This window comes from Macaca nemestrina, chromosome 19 (genome assembly GCF_043159975.1).
Source record: "Macaca nemestrina isolate mMacNem1 chromosome 19, mMacNem.hap1, whole genome shotgun sequence".
Classification (NCBI taxonomy): Eukaryota; Metazoa; Chordata; class Mammalia; order Primates; family Cercopithecidae; genus Macaca; species Macaca nemestrina.
The window spans coordinates 5,759,579-5,774,488 of NC_092143.1; the positions used below are offsets into that span (position 1 = coordinate 5,759,579).

General features: G+C 46.8%; 1 protein-coding gene across 1 annotated transcript in view; it reads right to left on the reverse strand.

Moving 5' to 3' along the window:
- The window catches only part of LOC105489329 (carnosine dipeptidase 1), a 47,522-nt gene that overhangs the window by 18,921 nt on the left and 13,691 nt on the right, over nucleotides 1-14,910 (reverse strand). The window contains exons 2-5 of the mRNA XM_011754070.3: nucleotides 7,917-8,042; nucleotides 5,525-5,674; nucleotides 3,970-4,132; nucleotides 2,695-2,783 (exon numbers count right to left, since the gene is read on the reverse strand). Of these exons, the coding sequence (XP_011752372.1) occupies nucleotides 2,695-2,783; nucleotides 3,970-4,132; nucleotides 5,525-5,674; nucleotides 7,917-8,042 (528 nt within the window). The remainder of the gene's footprint in view (nucleotides 1-2,694; nucleotides 2,784-3,969; nucleotides 4,133-5,524; nucleotides 5,675-7,916; nucleotides 8,043-14,910) is intronic.

Sequence of the window (14,910 nt, forward strand, 5' to 3'; positions counted from 1 at the left end):
TTCCCCACAGTTGTGTTACAGCAATGGAGTCGTAATTATGGTTGTGAAGGAGAATTCAAGGTAACGCCTGGTGCGTGCCCTCCAACATGTCCTGCCAATTTAATGCTATGATCAAGAATTGGGGAAAGGGGCATCTACAGGAAAGCACATTCTATACTACAGAGCTTTCCCGTGTGGCCGCAGAGGGAGGCATTTTTCTCCTTCTCCCCAAAAGGAATTTTTCAAGAAAGGTTAGGCAATTACAAATGGCTTTTCTGTCCTCATAATTCTGAACATGAAAAAGGAGAAATTTCTCCTTTGAAAGATTGTTAAGCCTCAGGTTAATTTTTACTTCCAGTATCTGTTATTTTTCAGCTGTGACTTCAATCTGCCTTTTAACTTATTCGAAGGCTTTGATCTCGCAGCAAAATGGAACTTGAGGTTTTTTTTTAGTTAATATTAGGGCAAGGAATAGCTCCTTTAAAATTTTTACAACATGCTTCTTCCCCCATTTGCTTTTGATCTTTTTGTATCTTTATAATTTATAACTTCATATCTTTGAGAACCACATTAAGAGGAGAGGTCAAAGTCTTTTCCTAGAGCACAGGATGCGTGCAGAACTCTAAAAGTGATTACAGGCAGATAAACAGCATGCACACACTATAATCAGTTCTAATAAGCGGGCTTGACTCACCACAGATTAACAAATGCAACATGAGCACAGGATTATGGATGAGAAAATAATAAGTTACGTAGTAATTAAAATGAGAAAATTAGAAAATCAGTCATTCAGTTGGAGAAGAGCTTTTGGGGGACAGTGATTTGTTCATATGTACCCCTTGTGTTTCTGTGTGTCTTAGGAAGTCCATCTGAAGTTCTGAAATCTTAATATCTGAAGGTTCTGTGTGAACACTGAACTAGCAAACAATTGCTGAAGAGTAGTTGGAAATCCTAAGAATTTTCTGGCAAGTCACTTTTAATAAAATACAAACCCATAGCACTCAGCATGCAGGCCGCATACATTAGCAGCTGGGTTTGCCAAGCCTCCCCTTGGCAGCTCACTGCTCTACCTGTGAAATATGGATATTAGTACTCACTCTGCCTCCTAGAAAATAACCCAGGGAGGGAATGTGTCCTAAGAGCTCTGTAGGCAAGACGGGCAGAGGAGAAGAAGGGAGGGAGGGAGGAAGAAGGGGACACTCTCGAAGGACCTCACACGCCACCCCCAGTGCAGATATTTCTTCACTGAATCCCTGTAAGCCTGTGAGGTAGAAACTGCCATTCCCACTTTGATCACAGACGAGGAAAGTGAGGCTCAGAGATGAACTGACGTGTCCAGGGCAGTGAATATTTCTTCTGTTTTCTTTGTGATTGTGTAATTTTCAGAGTTGAAATTTATAAAGGAAAACAGATTTTGGCCTTTTTATTGGAACAATCTTATAAATATTGCTATCCCTTAGAAGGAGAGAGAGAGAGGAAGAAAGAGAAAGAAAGGAGAGAAGGAAAAACAGGGAGGGAGACAGAGAAAGAAACCAAAGCCACACGGAATGCTCAGGGCATGGGTGGTGTGAGCTCCATGGATAAGAAGACACCTTTGCAGGGGTCTACAGGACACCGCCGAGACCTGTGCTGATTTCCTGAGCGTGTCTTCTGTGAGATTCAGGAGTGGAGTCAGAGTACTTAAGTCCCCTCCATCTGCTTATGTCTCAGGAGAAAATAAACTTCTGGGGGAAGCCCCCGGCACCTAATGAAATAATCTTCAGGAGAAGACACCTCAGAAGCCCGGGTCTTCTCTGCAGGACAGGGTGCCAGGGAGGCCCCTCAGCCCTCAGGGCCTTGCAGCCTTGGACAGGGCTGAGGCGGTGCCCAGGACAGGGCGGATGGAACCATACCCCAAGGTTGACCTGATTCTGTTCCACAGAACAGAATCCGAGGCCCAGAGAGGTCAAGTCACTTGCCCAAGTTCACAGAGCTAGATCCAGTCCTCTGCTGGTGTCTAAGTACATTCGCCAGGAGCGGGAGAAGAGTGCCTTGAGATAAGACCATCCTTGTGTTGAAACATGAGATAGTTAAAGGTACAAACCTGGGTCCACCAACAATGTCCTCTGGAGGCCGGAAAGAGGGGACCCACCTCCTCAAATCTGTACCCCTGCCTCTGCTCCAGAGCCCTTATTTGGACATCTAAAGAGAACCACTGTGCTCTCAGGGAAGAGATCCAAGGATTCCTGTGGAATGTCATGGAGATTCCTATCTTGATCATTTGCAAAGCAGCCGATACATTTAAAAAATGTGTGTTTGTCTCTGCTAACAAATCATACTTTGTGATAAGAAGAAAAAGAAGATTAAAAAAGACAAGATAAGATAAAATAAGGATTAAACAAAAAAAGACAAGTCCCATCAGATAGCAGCTTGGCCACAGGCTTGTTGTGTCTTTGGCTGTGTCTTGTTTTTTAACGTGGTTAAAAGTGCAGGCTGGAATCCATCCTCAAAGTATCAGCCCTGCCACCAGCTGCACTGCTCTGGGTAAGTTCTCTGACCTTCCCAAGCCTTACTGTCCTTATCTGTGAAATGGATACAATTGTCGCACACACCTCCAAAGACTGTTGGAGTGAATAAGTGACCTAAGGCAGTTTGCTCAGAACACAGCAAACAACTCAAAGTAAGTTATAGTTACCATCCTCCTCCTCCTCCCTCCCGAACACAGCTGTCACCTACTTGTTCCAGGGCTCTGAAGGCGCTCACAGCATTGATCCAAGCCAAGACAGGACCTTTGTTGTCGGTTGCGCCTCGTCCATAAAGTTTCCCTTTACAAAGGGAAGAAGAATGTTCAGAGAAGTGTGGACACCTCTGCCACGTGAGTTAAAAACCAATGTTGTTTCATGGGTACTAATGTTAACAGTGCTTTCTAAAATAATATTCCAGGCACAAATCTGGCTATGAAATTGCAAAGTATGATTTCTTATGTACACATAAGACCGTGCACAAGAGATCCTGGATCTCTTCCCTGACAAATAGTACAGTCGTCAGCTAGTCAGATAAGACAAGTAAATTTGCAATAGACCGATCCCACTGTCCTTAAAAATAATTAGCTATTTTGTCCAAGTTCACTGAAGAGACCCACCGGGGATTTGTTGCGGAGTGCCATGTGGCATAGCCTCTCATTTTGGGATTTTACAATTAGTAGAAGAATGAAAAAAATATGTGTGTATATCTCTATTAACCTTTCTTCTTTTTCTTTATAAAATGCGAATTACATTTGATACTGTTCAAAAGGAAAGTGTGTGGCCTCGACAACTGTTTTCCTCACAACTCAAGAACCTCCGTCCAGGGGCACAAAAGTGTGTTGTTTTTTTCACAAATGAAAGAAAACCAGCCTCAGTGAACCAATCAGTAGGCTATGAGAGCTGCCTCTCTATGCATTCTTCTTTTTTTTTTTTTTAGATGGAGTCTCACTCTGTCATCCAGGCAGAATGGAGTGCAATGGCACCATCTCAGCTCACTGCAACCTCTGCCTCCCAGGTTCAAGTGATTCTCCTGCCTCAGCCTCCTAAGTAACTGGGATTACAAGCATGTGCCAGCATGCCAGGCTTTTTTTTTTTTTTTTTCCCAGACAGAGTCTCGCTCTGTCACCCAGGCTAGAGTGCAATGGTGTGATCTCAACCTCCACCTCCCAGGTTCAAGCAATTCTGCCTTGGTCTCCCAAGTAGCTGTGATTACAGGTGCCCACCACCATGCCCAGCTATTTTTTCGTATTTTTAGTAGAAACGGGGTTTTGCACGTTGGCCAGGCTGGTCTTGAACTCTTGACCTCAAGTGATCCAACCACCTTGGCTTCCCAAAGTGCTGGGATTACAGGCATGAGCCACCGCACCGGGCCTGTGCATTCTTAATGACAGGGAGAGACCCAAAATCCAGGGACAGAGCCACATCTTCACCCCTTCAATCTTGCAAGCACAGCAGCTCCACACTGTAGCCCGGGTACCTCACTGACCGTCCACCTCCGTCAGCACGTAAGGGTCCGTGAGCCACCCATCACCCTGGTCAGCAGGCTGCACGTCCAAGTGGCCGTAGAAGCACACGGTGCCTTTCGTGGGATCGTTCCCCAGTTCGGCCAGGATGACGGGAGGTATTGGAAGACTCTGACCATCGGGCAGCTGCAAAATGATCAGGAATCACATTTTTAAAAACGCTGTGTTGTTCTTCCAGAAAATTCAAAGACATGATATTGGGAGTCCTGGCCAGGCTATCCCTGGGTCCTTGGAGAGCCCATGTCATTTCTCTGAGCATCAGTTTCTCCATCTCTAAAATGAGTCCCATGAAACACTTTTTTTTCTTTTGGAGACAGGTCTCAGTCCTGGCGCCCAGGCTGGAGTGCAGTGGCGCACTCGCAGGCTTATGTGATTCTCCTACCTCGGCCTCCTCATAGTAGCTGAGACTCCAGACGTGCGCCACCACGTCTGGCTACCTTTTTGTATTTTTGGTAGAGACAGGTTTTGCCATGTTGCCCAGGCTGGTCTCAAACCCTCAGGCTCAAGTAATCCGCCCGCCGTAGCCTCCCAAAGTGCTAGGATTTCAAGTGTGAGACACTGCACCCAGCCAAGACGCTTTTAATTAAGATATCAAACCTAATTAAAAGTAAAGCACTTCTTTAGATCCACATTGACAATTAGCAGCATTAGCTGAATGTGCTCTTGAGTAAGAATGCAGATGGGCCGGGAACGGTGGCTCATGCCTGTAATCCCAGCACTTTGGGAGGCCAAGGCAGGCAAATCAAGAGGTCAGGAGTTGAAGACCAGCCTGGCCAACATGGTGAAACCCTGTCTCTAATAAAAATACAAAAATTAGCTGGGCGTAGTGGTGCACGCCTGAAATCCCAGCTACTCAGGAGGCTGAGGCAAGAGAATTGCTTGAACCGGGACTTTGGAGGTGGAACTTGCGGTGAGCTGAGATCGCACCACTGCACTCCAGCCTGGGCTACAGAGCGAGACTCTGTCTCAAAACAAACGAACAGAAAAAGAATGCAGATGACAACTGGCTTAAATTAGGTGGACAAATCCTAGAAAATGTGGATGATCCCAAGGTTCCTCAGTGCTAAAATAAACACAGCAGGTGCTTAGATTTAAGACATTCGTGATGGAGTAGAGTTCTAAGAGACGGTTCTGATGAAAAAAACACAGCTCCGGATACAATACCTTTGAGAAAGATGCATATGAATTTAAAGAAAAGGACAATTTCCTTTTCCGTAAAGAAGAAATTGGAACCTGTGTCCAGGAAGTGAAGAGTACAAGGGGGTCCTTTCCATAATAAAGGGACCTTCACTTGTCATCTGCACTGGCTTCTAAGAGCCCGTCCCAGCCCTGGAGTCCTGATAGGACTGGAAAGCAGTAACACGGCTTCGTTCAAGACCAAGGGAATGCTTCATCTTCATTAGGAATTGGGGGGTTTTGGTTGAGGATCAGGGTGAGCCTCTCCCTTGCCACCCCCAGGAAGGCACAATTGACATCTAGAAGTAGCTGCTCCCTCGGTGGGCGGGAACACCACAGCACCTGCTGAGAACCCATGTCCACCGAGGTCACACGGGCCCCCAGGCGCTGCAGTGTGTCCGCGGCCACAGCCATCATTCTGAAGAGCTCTTGTCTGAAGCGAGGCACGGGCTGGACAGAGTCGCTCTCGATGGCCACCCACTCCTTCAGCGTCTAGGAGGAAGAGTAAGCAGGCCATTAGCATGGGGGTCCCACATCTGCTCCGGGGGGAGCGAGGGGAGGGCAGGAGACGGTGAGTCCCCAGGTGCTCTTCTGTTGATTGAGGACCTGAGGACCTATGACAGTGCCAGTGAACACTGTGACATTCAAGAGTAACAGATAGAATAGCTGGGGTTTTAATCAGGAACCCGGAGGCCAGAGATGCCTGGTTAGTACAGAAGGTCAGGCAGGGTGGGCTGGGAGAAAGATAATGGTCTGGGTCCTCACTGGGTTCCCCAGGGCTGTCAAGAAGGGCAAGTCCCCACCCACTGTTTCTAATTAAGAACTGAAGAGCTGGTGGGTTCTCGTTCTCAGCTTTCTCCAGGACTCCTTGCTTCTCACACCTGGCCCTGGAAGCCTCCGGGCCATGACTGAACCCCACAGTGGCCTCTGCTGGGCTGCAGGTCCCTTCTGACATGCTCTGCACTTAGATTCCCCGGCCCGCCCCTCCCTGCGCTCCTAGGATCCCACAGGCACTGTGACGTCGGGCTTAAACTCAGCCTGTCATAGCTGTGTGACTTTGGGTGTATTCCTTAACCTCCCTTAGCCTGAGTGTTCTCATCTGCACAAGAAAGTAACGCTCCCTAACGATAGGGTGATGGCGAGGACCACTGAGGTAACGTGTGCACAAGCCTCAGCCTGGTGCCGGGCACCTGGCGGCCACTCCAGCAGTGCTGGCTGATATGAATGACTGATAAGAACCATTCACACACCGGTGTTGGAACCTGAGTGGCTCATACTGAGACAGTCAGCATTTTTATGAAAAACTACACAGATTTACTGATCTTAGACTTCTCTTCCTGACTCATTTGAGTTTGATCTCTCTATCCTGGTTGTAGTGCTTTCATTTTTATTATGAAGGCATTTATCTAATCCTAATGAATATTAGTTTTACATTTTTAAACTGGAATTTACAGAACAGAGACTGCTGGCTTCTCCCTAAGTTCAGTAGATTTGGGTATGTTTGAGGGACTTAGGGGGCTTGGGGTACAAAGTTCAGGGAGACCTCAAGGAGCTCCCAGTCTGGTGAGCACAGACAACACCACATCAGTGTGCACATGTGTGGGGGTGTGTGGGGATGGAACCAGTTGGCCACAGAGGGGACAAGAGAGCTTAGGAGAGCGGGGCTGGGGAGGAGCTGGTGAATCTGTGGGCTCCAGCAAGCTCCTGCCTTCCCACTCCTCCTCCTGTCTCCTCCTGCTCCCCAGGCCTCCCTCTTTTTGCCGTTCCACCTCACCCTCCCTCTACTTTACCCCACTCCCACCCCGTATATGTACAGACCCTGTATGGTGAATTAGGGGTGAAGCAGAGGATTATAAACTTGGGAGGCTGAGGCAGAAGGATCACTTGAACCCAGGAGGTCGAGGCTGCAGTGAGCTGTGTTTGTGCCACTGCACTCCAGCCTGGGTGACAGAGCAAGACCCTGTCTCAAAAAATAATAACAACAACAAAAAAAAGGGTCACGCGCGGTGGCTCATGCCTGCAATCCCAGCACTTTGGGAGGCCGAGGGGGGCAGATCACTTGAGGTCAGGAGTTCAAAATCAGCCTGCCCAACATGGGGAAATCCTATCTCTACTGAAAAAACACAAAAATTAGCTGGGCATGTTGGCAGGTGCCTGTAAATCCCAGCTACTTGGGAAGTTGAGGCTGAGGCAGGAAAATCACCTGAACCTGGGAGGTTGTGGTAAGCTGGGGTTTCACCACTGCACTCCAGCCTGGGCAACAGAGCGAGACTCTGTCTCAAAACAAATAAATAAATGAATGAACGAATGGAGGAGATAAAATGCCTATTGCACACATACTACAAAATAAAAAACGTTGCTGTTGAACTTTGCAGAGCTCCCTGGCTCCCCAGCTCTGCCTAGGCCTTACAATAACGTCAGGTGGCATTAGGAATGGGCGACCTGATGGACCAGGGCAGACTTGAGCTCAGTGGAGGTGCTGGTCGTCTCTGCGTGGACATCCCTGGATCAAGTGTGCTGGATATGAAGAGACAGTGCCCTTTGCAGGAGGAATGGCTAGGAGGGATCTCTTCCATCCATCTAATGAATACTGAAGATTTTTAACCCAATGAGCAGTCACAGGCATTTTAAATGGAATTAGGCAAAAATATCCACATCTCCAAGCAAATAATTGTCTCACCCAAATACCAAAGGAGGTAATCTATGCATTCTGTGTGCAGTTTCCTTCTCCTACCTGCACAAATTCATCCTGATGGAGGTCAATGTACTGGAAGACTTTCTCTAATGGCGCCGGGGGCGGGGAGTGTGAAGAGAACATGCCTCCCTCCAGCAGCAGCAGCAGGGCCAGCAGGGACGCAGCCTGGAAGGGGTTGACACAGGAGGAACGAATGAAAATCAGCACCAGTCGCTGGACTTTGGACCTTCCAAATTCCTCAAGAAGGGTTGTTATCTCACACAGCTGCCTCCAGTCAGTCGGAATAAAATAACACAAGGCGGTAGAACCAAACATGTTATTTTTTGCTACGTCTTTCCCCAAACACTTTATTTCCAATGCTAAAGAATTTTAATAAGACAAAAATCGAGTTAACAAGCTCATCTTTAAATAACATCATTCCATTTATTCCTAGGATAAGGTGTTTCCTCCTGGCCCCTTGGGGAGGCCAGTTCTGCTGCCCAGGAGTGAAGGACGATCTTTACAAGACAGAAAAGAGCAAGGTAGAACCGAAAACAAACACGCAAAAATCTTCCATGTGTGATGAACTACTGCACTAGACAAAGGAATTTCTGAGCAATGCCTAAAATCCAGTGTTGTGGGGTTTCTTTCCACTGGCTCCTGAAATCACAGTACTTTAACAAGAAAGGAAGAGAAAGGTCCGAGGTGGTGGTTCGTGCCTGTAATCCCAGTACTTTGGGAGGTCGAGGTGGGCGGATCACTTGAGGTCAGGAATTGAAGACCAGTCTGGTCAACATGGTGAAACCCCGTCTCTGAGAGACCCATCCACAACCCTGCCTCCTCCCTCCTTTCCCCTCCCTGACCCCTGCTCAGTCTCCCCAGCCCATCCACAGCTGGAATGACTCCACCTGGGAGTCCTCGAGAGCCTGAGAGCCAGCATTCCTCCTTGACGCCCGACAGGAAGGTCCTGTGGCAAAGTGGGCAAGGGTCACCCCTTCACAGAGGCCCCCCAGAGCCCTGTGTGGAGTGGGAGCTGCCGGCATCAGGCCCAGGGGCCACCTGCACATCTGGAGGGGCCATTAGCAACATCTCCCCCAGTGCAGCCCCAGCCACCAGAGGCTGGAGAAGAGGAGGGAGGGAGTGAGGGATGGGAAGGGCCAAGGGGGCTGCAGCCCTTGGTCAGACCCCCGACGCCAGGTTCTTAGCTAGGAAAGCCACCCGCTATCCCCAGGAGACCAGCTGGGCTCCACTTTAGAAGCCAAACCCACCCTCCTGCACCAGGAGGAAGGAGGGGCGAGTTTAACCCAGCCTGTCTCTGTTAGTTTTGTCTCTGGAATCCCATCTTTTATCGTTTTAAATGTTTGAGATGTTTTACATTATAAAGTTATAATTGTTTAATCTATGATTCTTTAAATGCCCACCTTTCCATAGGTGGAGGTGAGCAGGGGTTACAGGGAAAACAAAGGGAACTAGGCTGGTGAAGTCTCAGTGCCATCCCCGAGACCTTGAGAGACAGGTGTGCTCACAATGAGAGGACGCTCATTACGGATGTGGCCCCGCCAATGCTGCTTATTTTACAATGGAGCATCTGCAAGGCTGTTTGAAAAGCAGTTGGTTGAATATTTTTCTTTTCATTCTGTCATTTTCATGGCTTCCTCTAATCCACTCTCCACGAAGCAGCCTGGGTGATCTTTTTAAAGGCAGGGCAGATCGCAAGACTCCCTGTTTTAGCTCTTCCAAGAGGTCCCATTGCCCTTGTGGTAAAGCAAATATCCCCATGCCCCCCAGGACTTACGTGGTGGATCCCACCTGCTTCTCCAACCAGACCTCCTCCCTTGTTGGGGTACCATGCAGGGCCCCTCCATCACTTTCCACCTGTTCCCAAATGCATTGCTGAATCTTCCTCCATGCCCCTGCCCATCCCTTGGCCTCAAGCCCCCATGGAGCAAAGGTGAGCTGGGGAGCATCCAAACTGATGAGCCCCCCAACACATGGCACAGGCATCTGAAATGAAATTGTGCACAGGGAGCTGTGTTCTGTCTCTTCTAGGAATTCACTTCCAACAAAACATCTAGTCCTACTGAAAATGTCCCAGATGGCAAGAAAGAGTGCATCTCCCTAACCAGAGTGTCACTTAGCACCTGGGGTCAATCCATCCCATGCCCAAAAGGACAGTCACTCCCAGGCTGTTCTACCTCCTGTCAGATCATCACTGAAATGCTACAGGGATGTTCAGGCTTCAAGAACTTTTCAGCTAGGATTCAGCTGGCACAAAATCTGAGCGACCACAGAGAACCTGTGTTCACAAAATAAGGCAGCAGAGTGAGAGTCAATGCTGGGTGAGGGCATGTGGATAAAGCAGTGCAGTCGGGGTGGCATCACAGGGAGACCACAGGCCTAACAGTCAGGAAGGCCAGCACCAAGTTCAGCCCTGCCAGATCCCAGTTGTGCTCCTTTGGGTACCTCTCTGAGCCTGAATTCCCTCAACGGTCATCAGGGACTGGAAGCCTCACAGTGGTTGAGGACCCAACCAAAGAACTATAGAAAAATGTGTGGCTCCGAGCAGACAGAGAGCTCACCAGCTGTCAGGAAAGCAGTCAGACATGCCGTGAAATGCAGACCATGTCCCATCATGGGGTGGGGGTGGTCAACAGCAGCGTCTGGGAGGAAACTGGTGCTGAACACTGACGGGGAGGAAGGGTAAGTTTGGGGAAGGGCAGGCATTCGGGGCAGAAGTTTTAACCTCTGGAAGTTTCCTCTTTTTGAAGCAGGAGAATGTATCAAAACGTTCTAATAAGAGTCTGAATTTTGCTGGAGAATAATCGAGAGGAAATTGTAAAGTTTAAGAATAGTTATAAATATTCTGGAGAGTGAACTGGCTTAAGGACACACATACATATCAATCAAATACAACTGAAAACCCAGAAATAAATCCTCACATTTATGATCAACTGATTTTCATCAAGGGTGCAGAGATCATTCAATGGGGGAAAAATAGTCTTTTCAATAAATAATGCTGGGAGAATTGGATATCCACATGCAAATGTTAAAGTTTCACCCCCTTCCTCACACCATATATAAGAACTAACCCAAAATGATCAAAGACCTAAATGAAAGTACTAAAACCATAAAACTCTTAAAAACAAACAAACAAACAAACATAGCTGTAAATCTTCCTACCTTTGGATGAGGTGATGGTTTCTTAGATATGACACCAAAAGACAAGATGGATAAATTGGACTTCATAAAAAATAAAAACATTTGTCCATCAAAGAACATCATCAAGAAAATGAAAAGACAACACATAGAATGTGTGTGTGCATGGGGGGGGGATTACAAATCATATATCTGATAAAGGACTTATGTTGAGAATATAAATAACAATTACAGTTCAATAATAAAAGAAAGCCAAATTAAAAATGTGCAAAGGATTTGAATAAATGTTTCCTCAAAGACAATATACAAATGGCCAATAAACACATGGAAAGTTTAGGCTTAGCATGATTAGCCATCAGGAAAACACAAATCAAACCACATGAGACACCACTTCCTACCCACTAGGATGGCTAGAATTAAAAAGCCAGACACTAACAAGTTTTGACAAAGATGTAGAGAAACTGGAACATTCATGTACTGCTGATGGGAAGTCAAAAGCCTGCAGTCACTGTGGAAAACAGTCTGAAAGTTCCTTCATCTATTAAACATAGAGTCACCATATGACCCAGCAATTCTACTCCTGAGTACATATCCAAGACAAGTGAAAACATATGTCCACACAAAAACTGGTACATGATGTTTATAACGGCATTATTCATAGTAGCCAAAAGGCAGAAACAAGACATGTTCATTAATGAATGAATGGATAAATAAAATCTATATTTCACTGAAATATTATTTGGCTATACAAAATGATTTTCATCTTACATAAAAAGGAATGAAGTACTGGCACATGCTACAATGCAGACAAACTTTGAATACATTGTGCTAAGTGAAATGAGCCAGACACAACGGCCACGTATTGTGATTCCATTTACGTAACAGTCTAGAGTAGGTAACTTCATAGAGACAGAAAGTAGTAGATTGGTGGTTACCCAGTGGGAAAATAGGAAGGGAATGCTAATGAATAGGGGTGCCTTTGGGGTGATAAAAATGTTATAAAATCGATTGTGCAATGGTTGTACAATTCTGAATATACTAAAAACCGTTAAAATTGCACACTTTAAATGGGTCAATTGTAAGGTATAAGAATTATATCACAATACAGTCATTATACAAATAATCATAGCTATAGCCACTCATTTGACAATACAAATACATTATGGAGTATGAAAACTGTAGATAGAGGAAGCTATGCGTTGGTTAAAAGCAAGGTCAAGGTGAGCAATGCCCATTCATGAGCTGATTAAGAACTGCGTCCAGTAGGTGGTGCTGATGAGCCGCTCATGATCTCCCTGGCTGCCCTGCACTCAGAAGGCTGAAGCCGGATCCAGCCCAGCTCTGAGGGACTTAGCCAGGAGCCAGGGTCGGCAGATAGTCTGTGGGAGAAACTCCTCTGGCCCTCCAGTAGCCAGAGAGGGAGCTCAGGTGCGAGGAAGGCTTCAATAAAGGCTCTTGGAGGCAACAGTGGCTACTTCTTTTTTTTTTTTTTTTTTTTTTTTTGCAATCGATCCATCTACATTAACATTTGAGCTTTTATTTTTCCTTCAGACAAGTTCCATTAAAAAAAATTTGGTGTTCCTCTCCAGTGAAAAATAAAAAAGGAAAGTTGGAAGAAGGAAATAAGCTGCAGGAAAAAAAAAAAAAAAATGAAAACAGTGATTATTGTAAGGACAGAATAGTTCAGATTCAGCAGGAGCCTCCTCCTCCTCTGGCCCTGGGAGAGCAACTTAGCCCTGGTCTCAAATAAAAGACTGACCTGATGCCCTGACCTGACGACTGGCCGTGACAGCAGGGATCTGACAAGGGGAAGTGCATGATTTCATCCTCCCTCCCTTTTCCACAGAGCAGGGCAGCCTGCTATCCAGGTTCATGGACGCTGACTTTGGGCATGAATCCCCCCTTCACCATCTGAGTGGGATCGGAGACTCCATCCATTTTCCTCCTGTTCCTCCACGCCTCTGTTTGTGTTTTTGTTTGTGTGTGTGTGTGTGTGTGTGTTCAGTTGTGCTTGACCTTGAACTAGTTACCTGTATTAGGCTGTTCTTATTGTATTGCTATAAAGAAATGCCTGTGGCAGGTAATTTACTTAAAAAAAAAAAATAGGGTTAATTGGCTCACAGTTCTGCAGGCTGTACAGGAAGCATGGTGCCAGGATCAGCTCACCTTGTGAGGAGGCCTCAAGGAATTTTTACTCATAGCAGAAGGTGAAGCAGGAACAGGCAGGTCATGCGGTCACAGCAGGTGCAAGAGGGATCAGGGGAGGTGCCACACATTTTAAACAACTGGATCTTGCATAAACTCACTATTGCAAGGACAGCGCCCAAATACCTCCCACCAGGCTCCACCTCCAACATTGAGGATTACATTTCAACATGAGTTTTGGGCGGGTACACATATCCAAACTGATCATTCTGCTGCTGGCCCTTCAAATCTCATGTCTTTCTCACATTGGAAAATACAATAATGGGCCGGGCATGGTTGCTCATGTCTGTAATCCCAGCACTTTGGGAGGCCAAGGCAGGCAGATCATGAGGTCAGGAGATCGAGACCATCCTGGCTAACACAGTGAAAACCCATCTCTACTAAAAATACAAAAAAAAAAAAAATTAGCCAGGCGTGGTGGTGGGTGCCTGTAGTCCCAGCTACTCCAGAGGCTGAGGGAGGAGAATGGTGTGAACCCGGGAGGCGGAGCTTGCAGTGAGCAGAGATCATGCCACTGCACTCCAGCCTGGGCAACAGAGCAAGACTCCATCTCAAAAAAAAAAAATTAAAAAAAAACAATAATGCCTTTCGAATAGTCCCCCAGTCTTCACTCATTCCAGCATTAACTCCAAACTCCCAAGTCCAAAATCTCATCTGGAGATGAGTTCCTTTCACCTATGAGCCTGTAAAATCAAAACAAGTTATTTACTTCCAAGATACAATCAGGGTAGAGACATTGGGTAAATGCTCCCACTCCAAAAGGGAGACATCAGTCAAAAGAAAGGGGCTCCAGTCCCCATGCAAGTCTAAACCCCAGCAGAGGTGTCATTAAATCTTAAAGCTCCAAAATAATCTCCTTTGGCTCCATGTCCCACATCCAGGGCACACTGCTGCAAGGGGTGGGCTCCCAAGGCCTTGGGAAGCTCCACTGCTATGGCTTTTCCAAGGTTAGGATGCAAGGTGCCAGTGGATCTACCATTCTGGGGTCTGGAGTATGATGGCCCCCTTCTCACAGCTTCATTAGGTAGTGCCCCATGGGGACTCTATGTGGGGACTCCAACCCCATATTTTCCTTTTGAACTGTCCTAGTAGAGGCTCTCTGTGAGGGCTCCACCCCTCCACCCCTAGGTTCTTTCTAGGCACTGAGGCTTTCTCATATATTCTCTGAAATCTAGGTGGAGGCTGGTAAGCCTCCCTCACTCTTGCACTCTGTGTGCCTGTAGGCTTAACACCATGTGGAAGCTGCCAAGGCTTACAGCTTGCGAGTTCTGAAGCAGTGGACTGAGCTGTATCTGGGGCCCTTTGAGCCACAGCTGGAGCTAGAGCAGTGGGGATGTGGTGAGCAGCCTTCTGAGGCTGTACAGAGCAGTGCTGTCCCAGGTCTGGCCCATGGAACCATTTAGTCCTCTGAGGCCTCTGGGCCTGTGGTGAGAGGGGCTGCCTCGAAGGTCTCTGAAATGCCATCAAGACCATGTTCTTATTTTTTTTGGCTTTTAACACTAGGCTACCTTTTAGTTATGCAAGTCTCTCTAGCAAGCGGTTGCTCTGCAACTTGTTCAAATTCCTCTCCTGGTAATGATTTTTCTTTCTCTGCCACATGGCCAAGCTGAAAATTTCCCAAGCTTTATGCTCTGCTTTCCTTTTAATCTTTTTCCCATTTAGAGAAAAAAAAAAAAAAAAAAAAAAGTGCAGC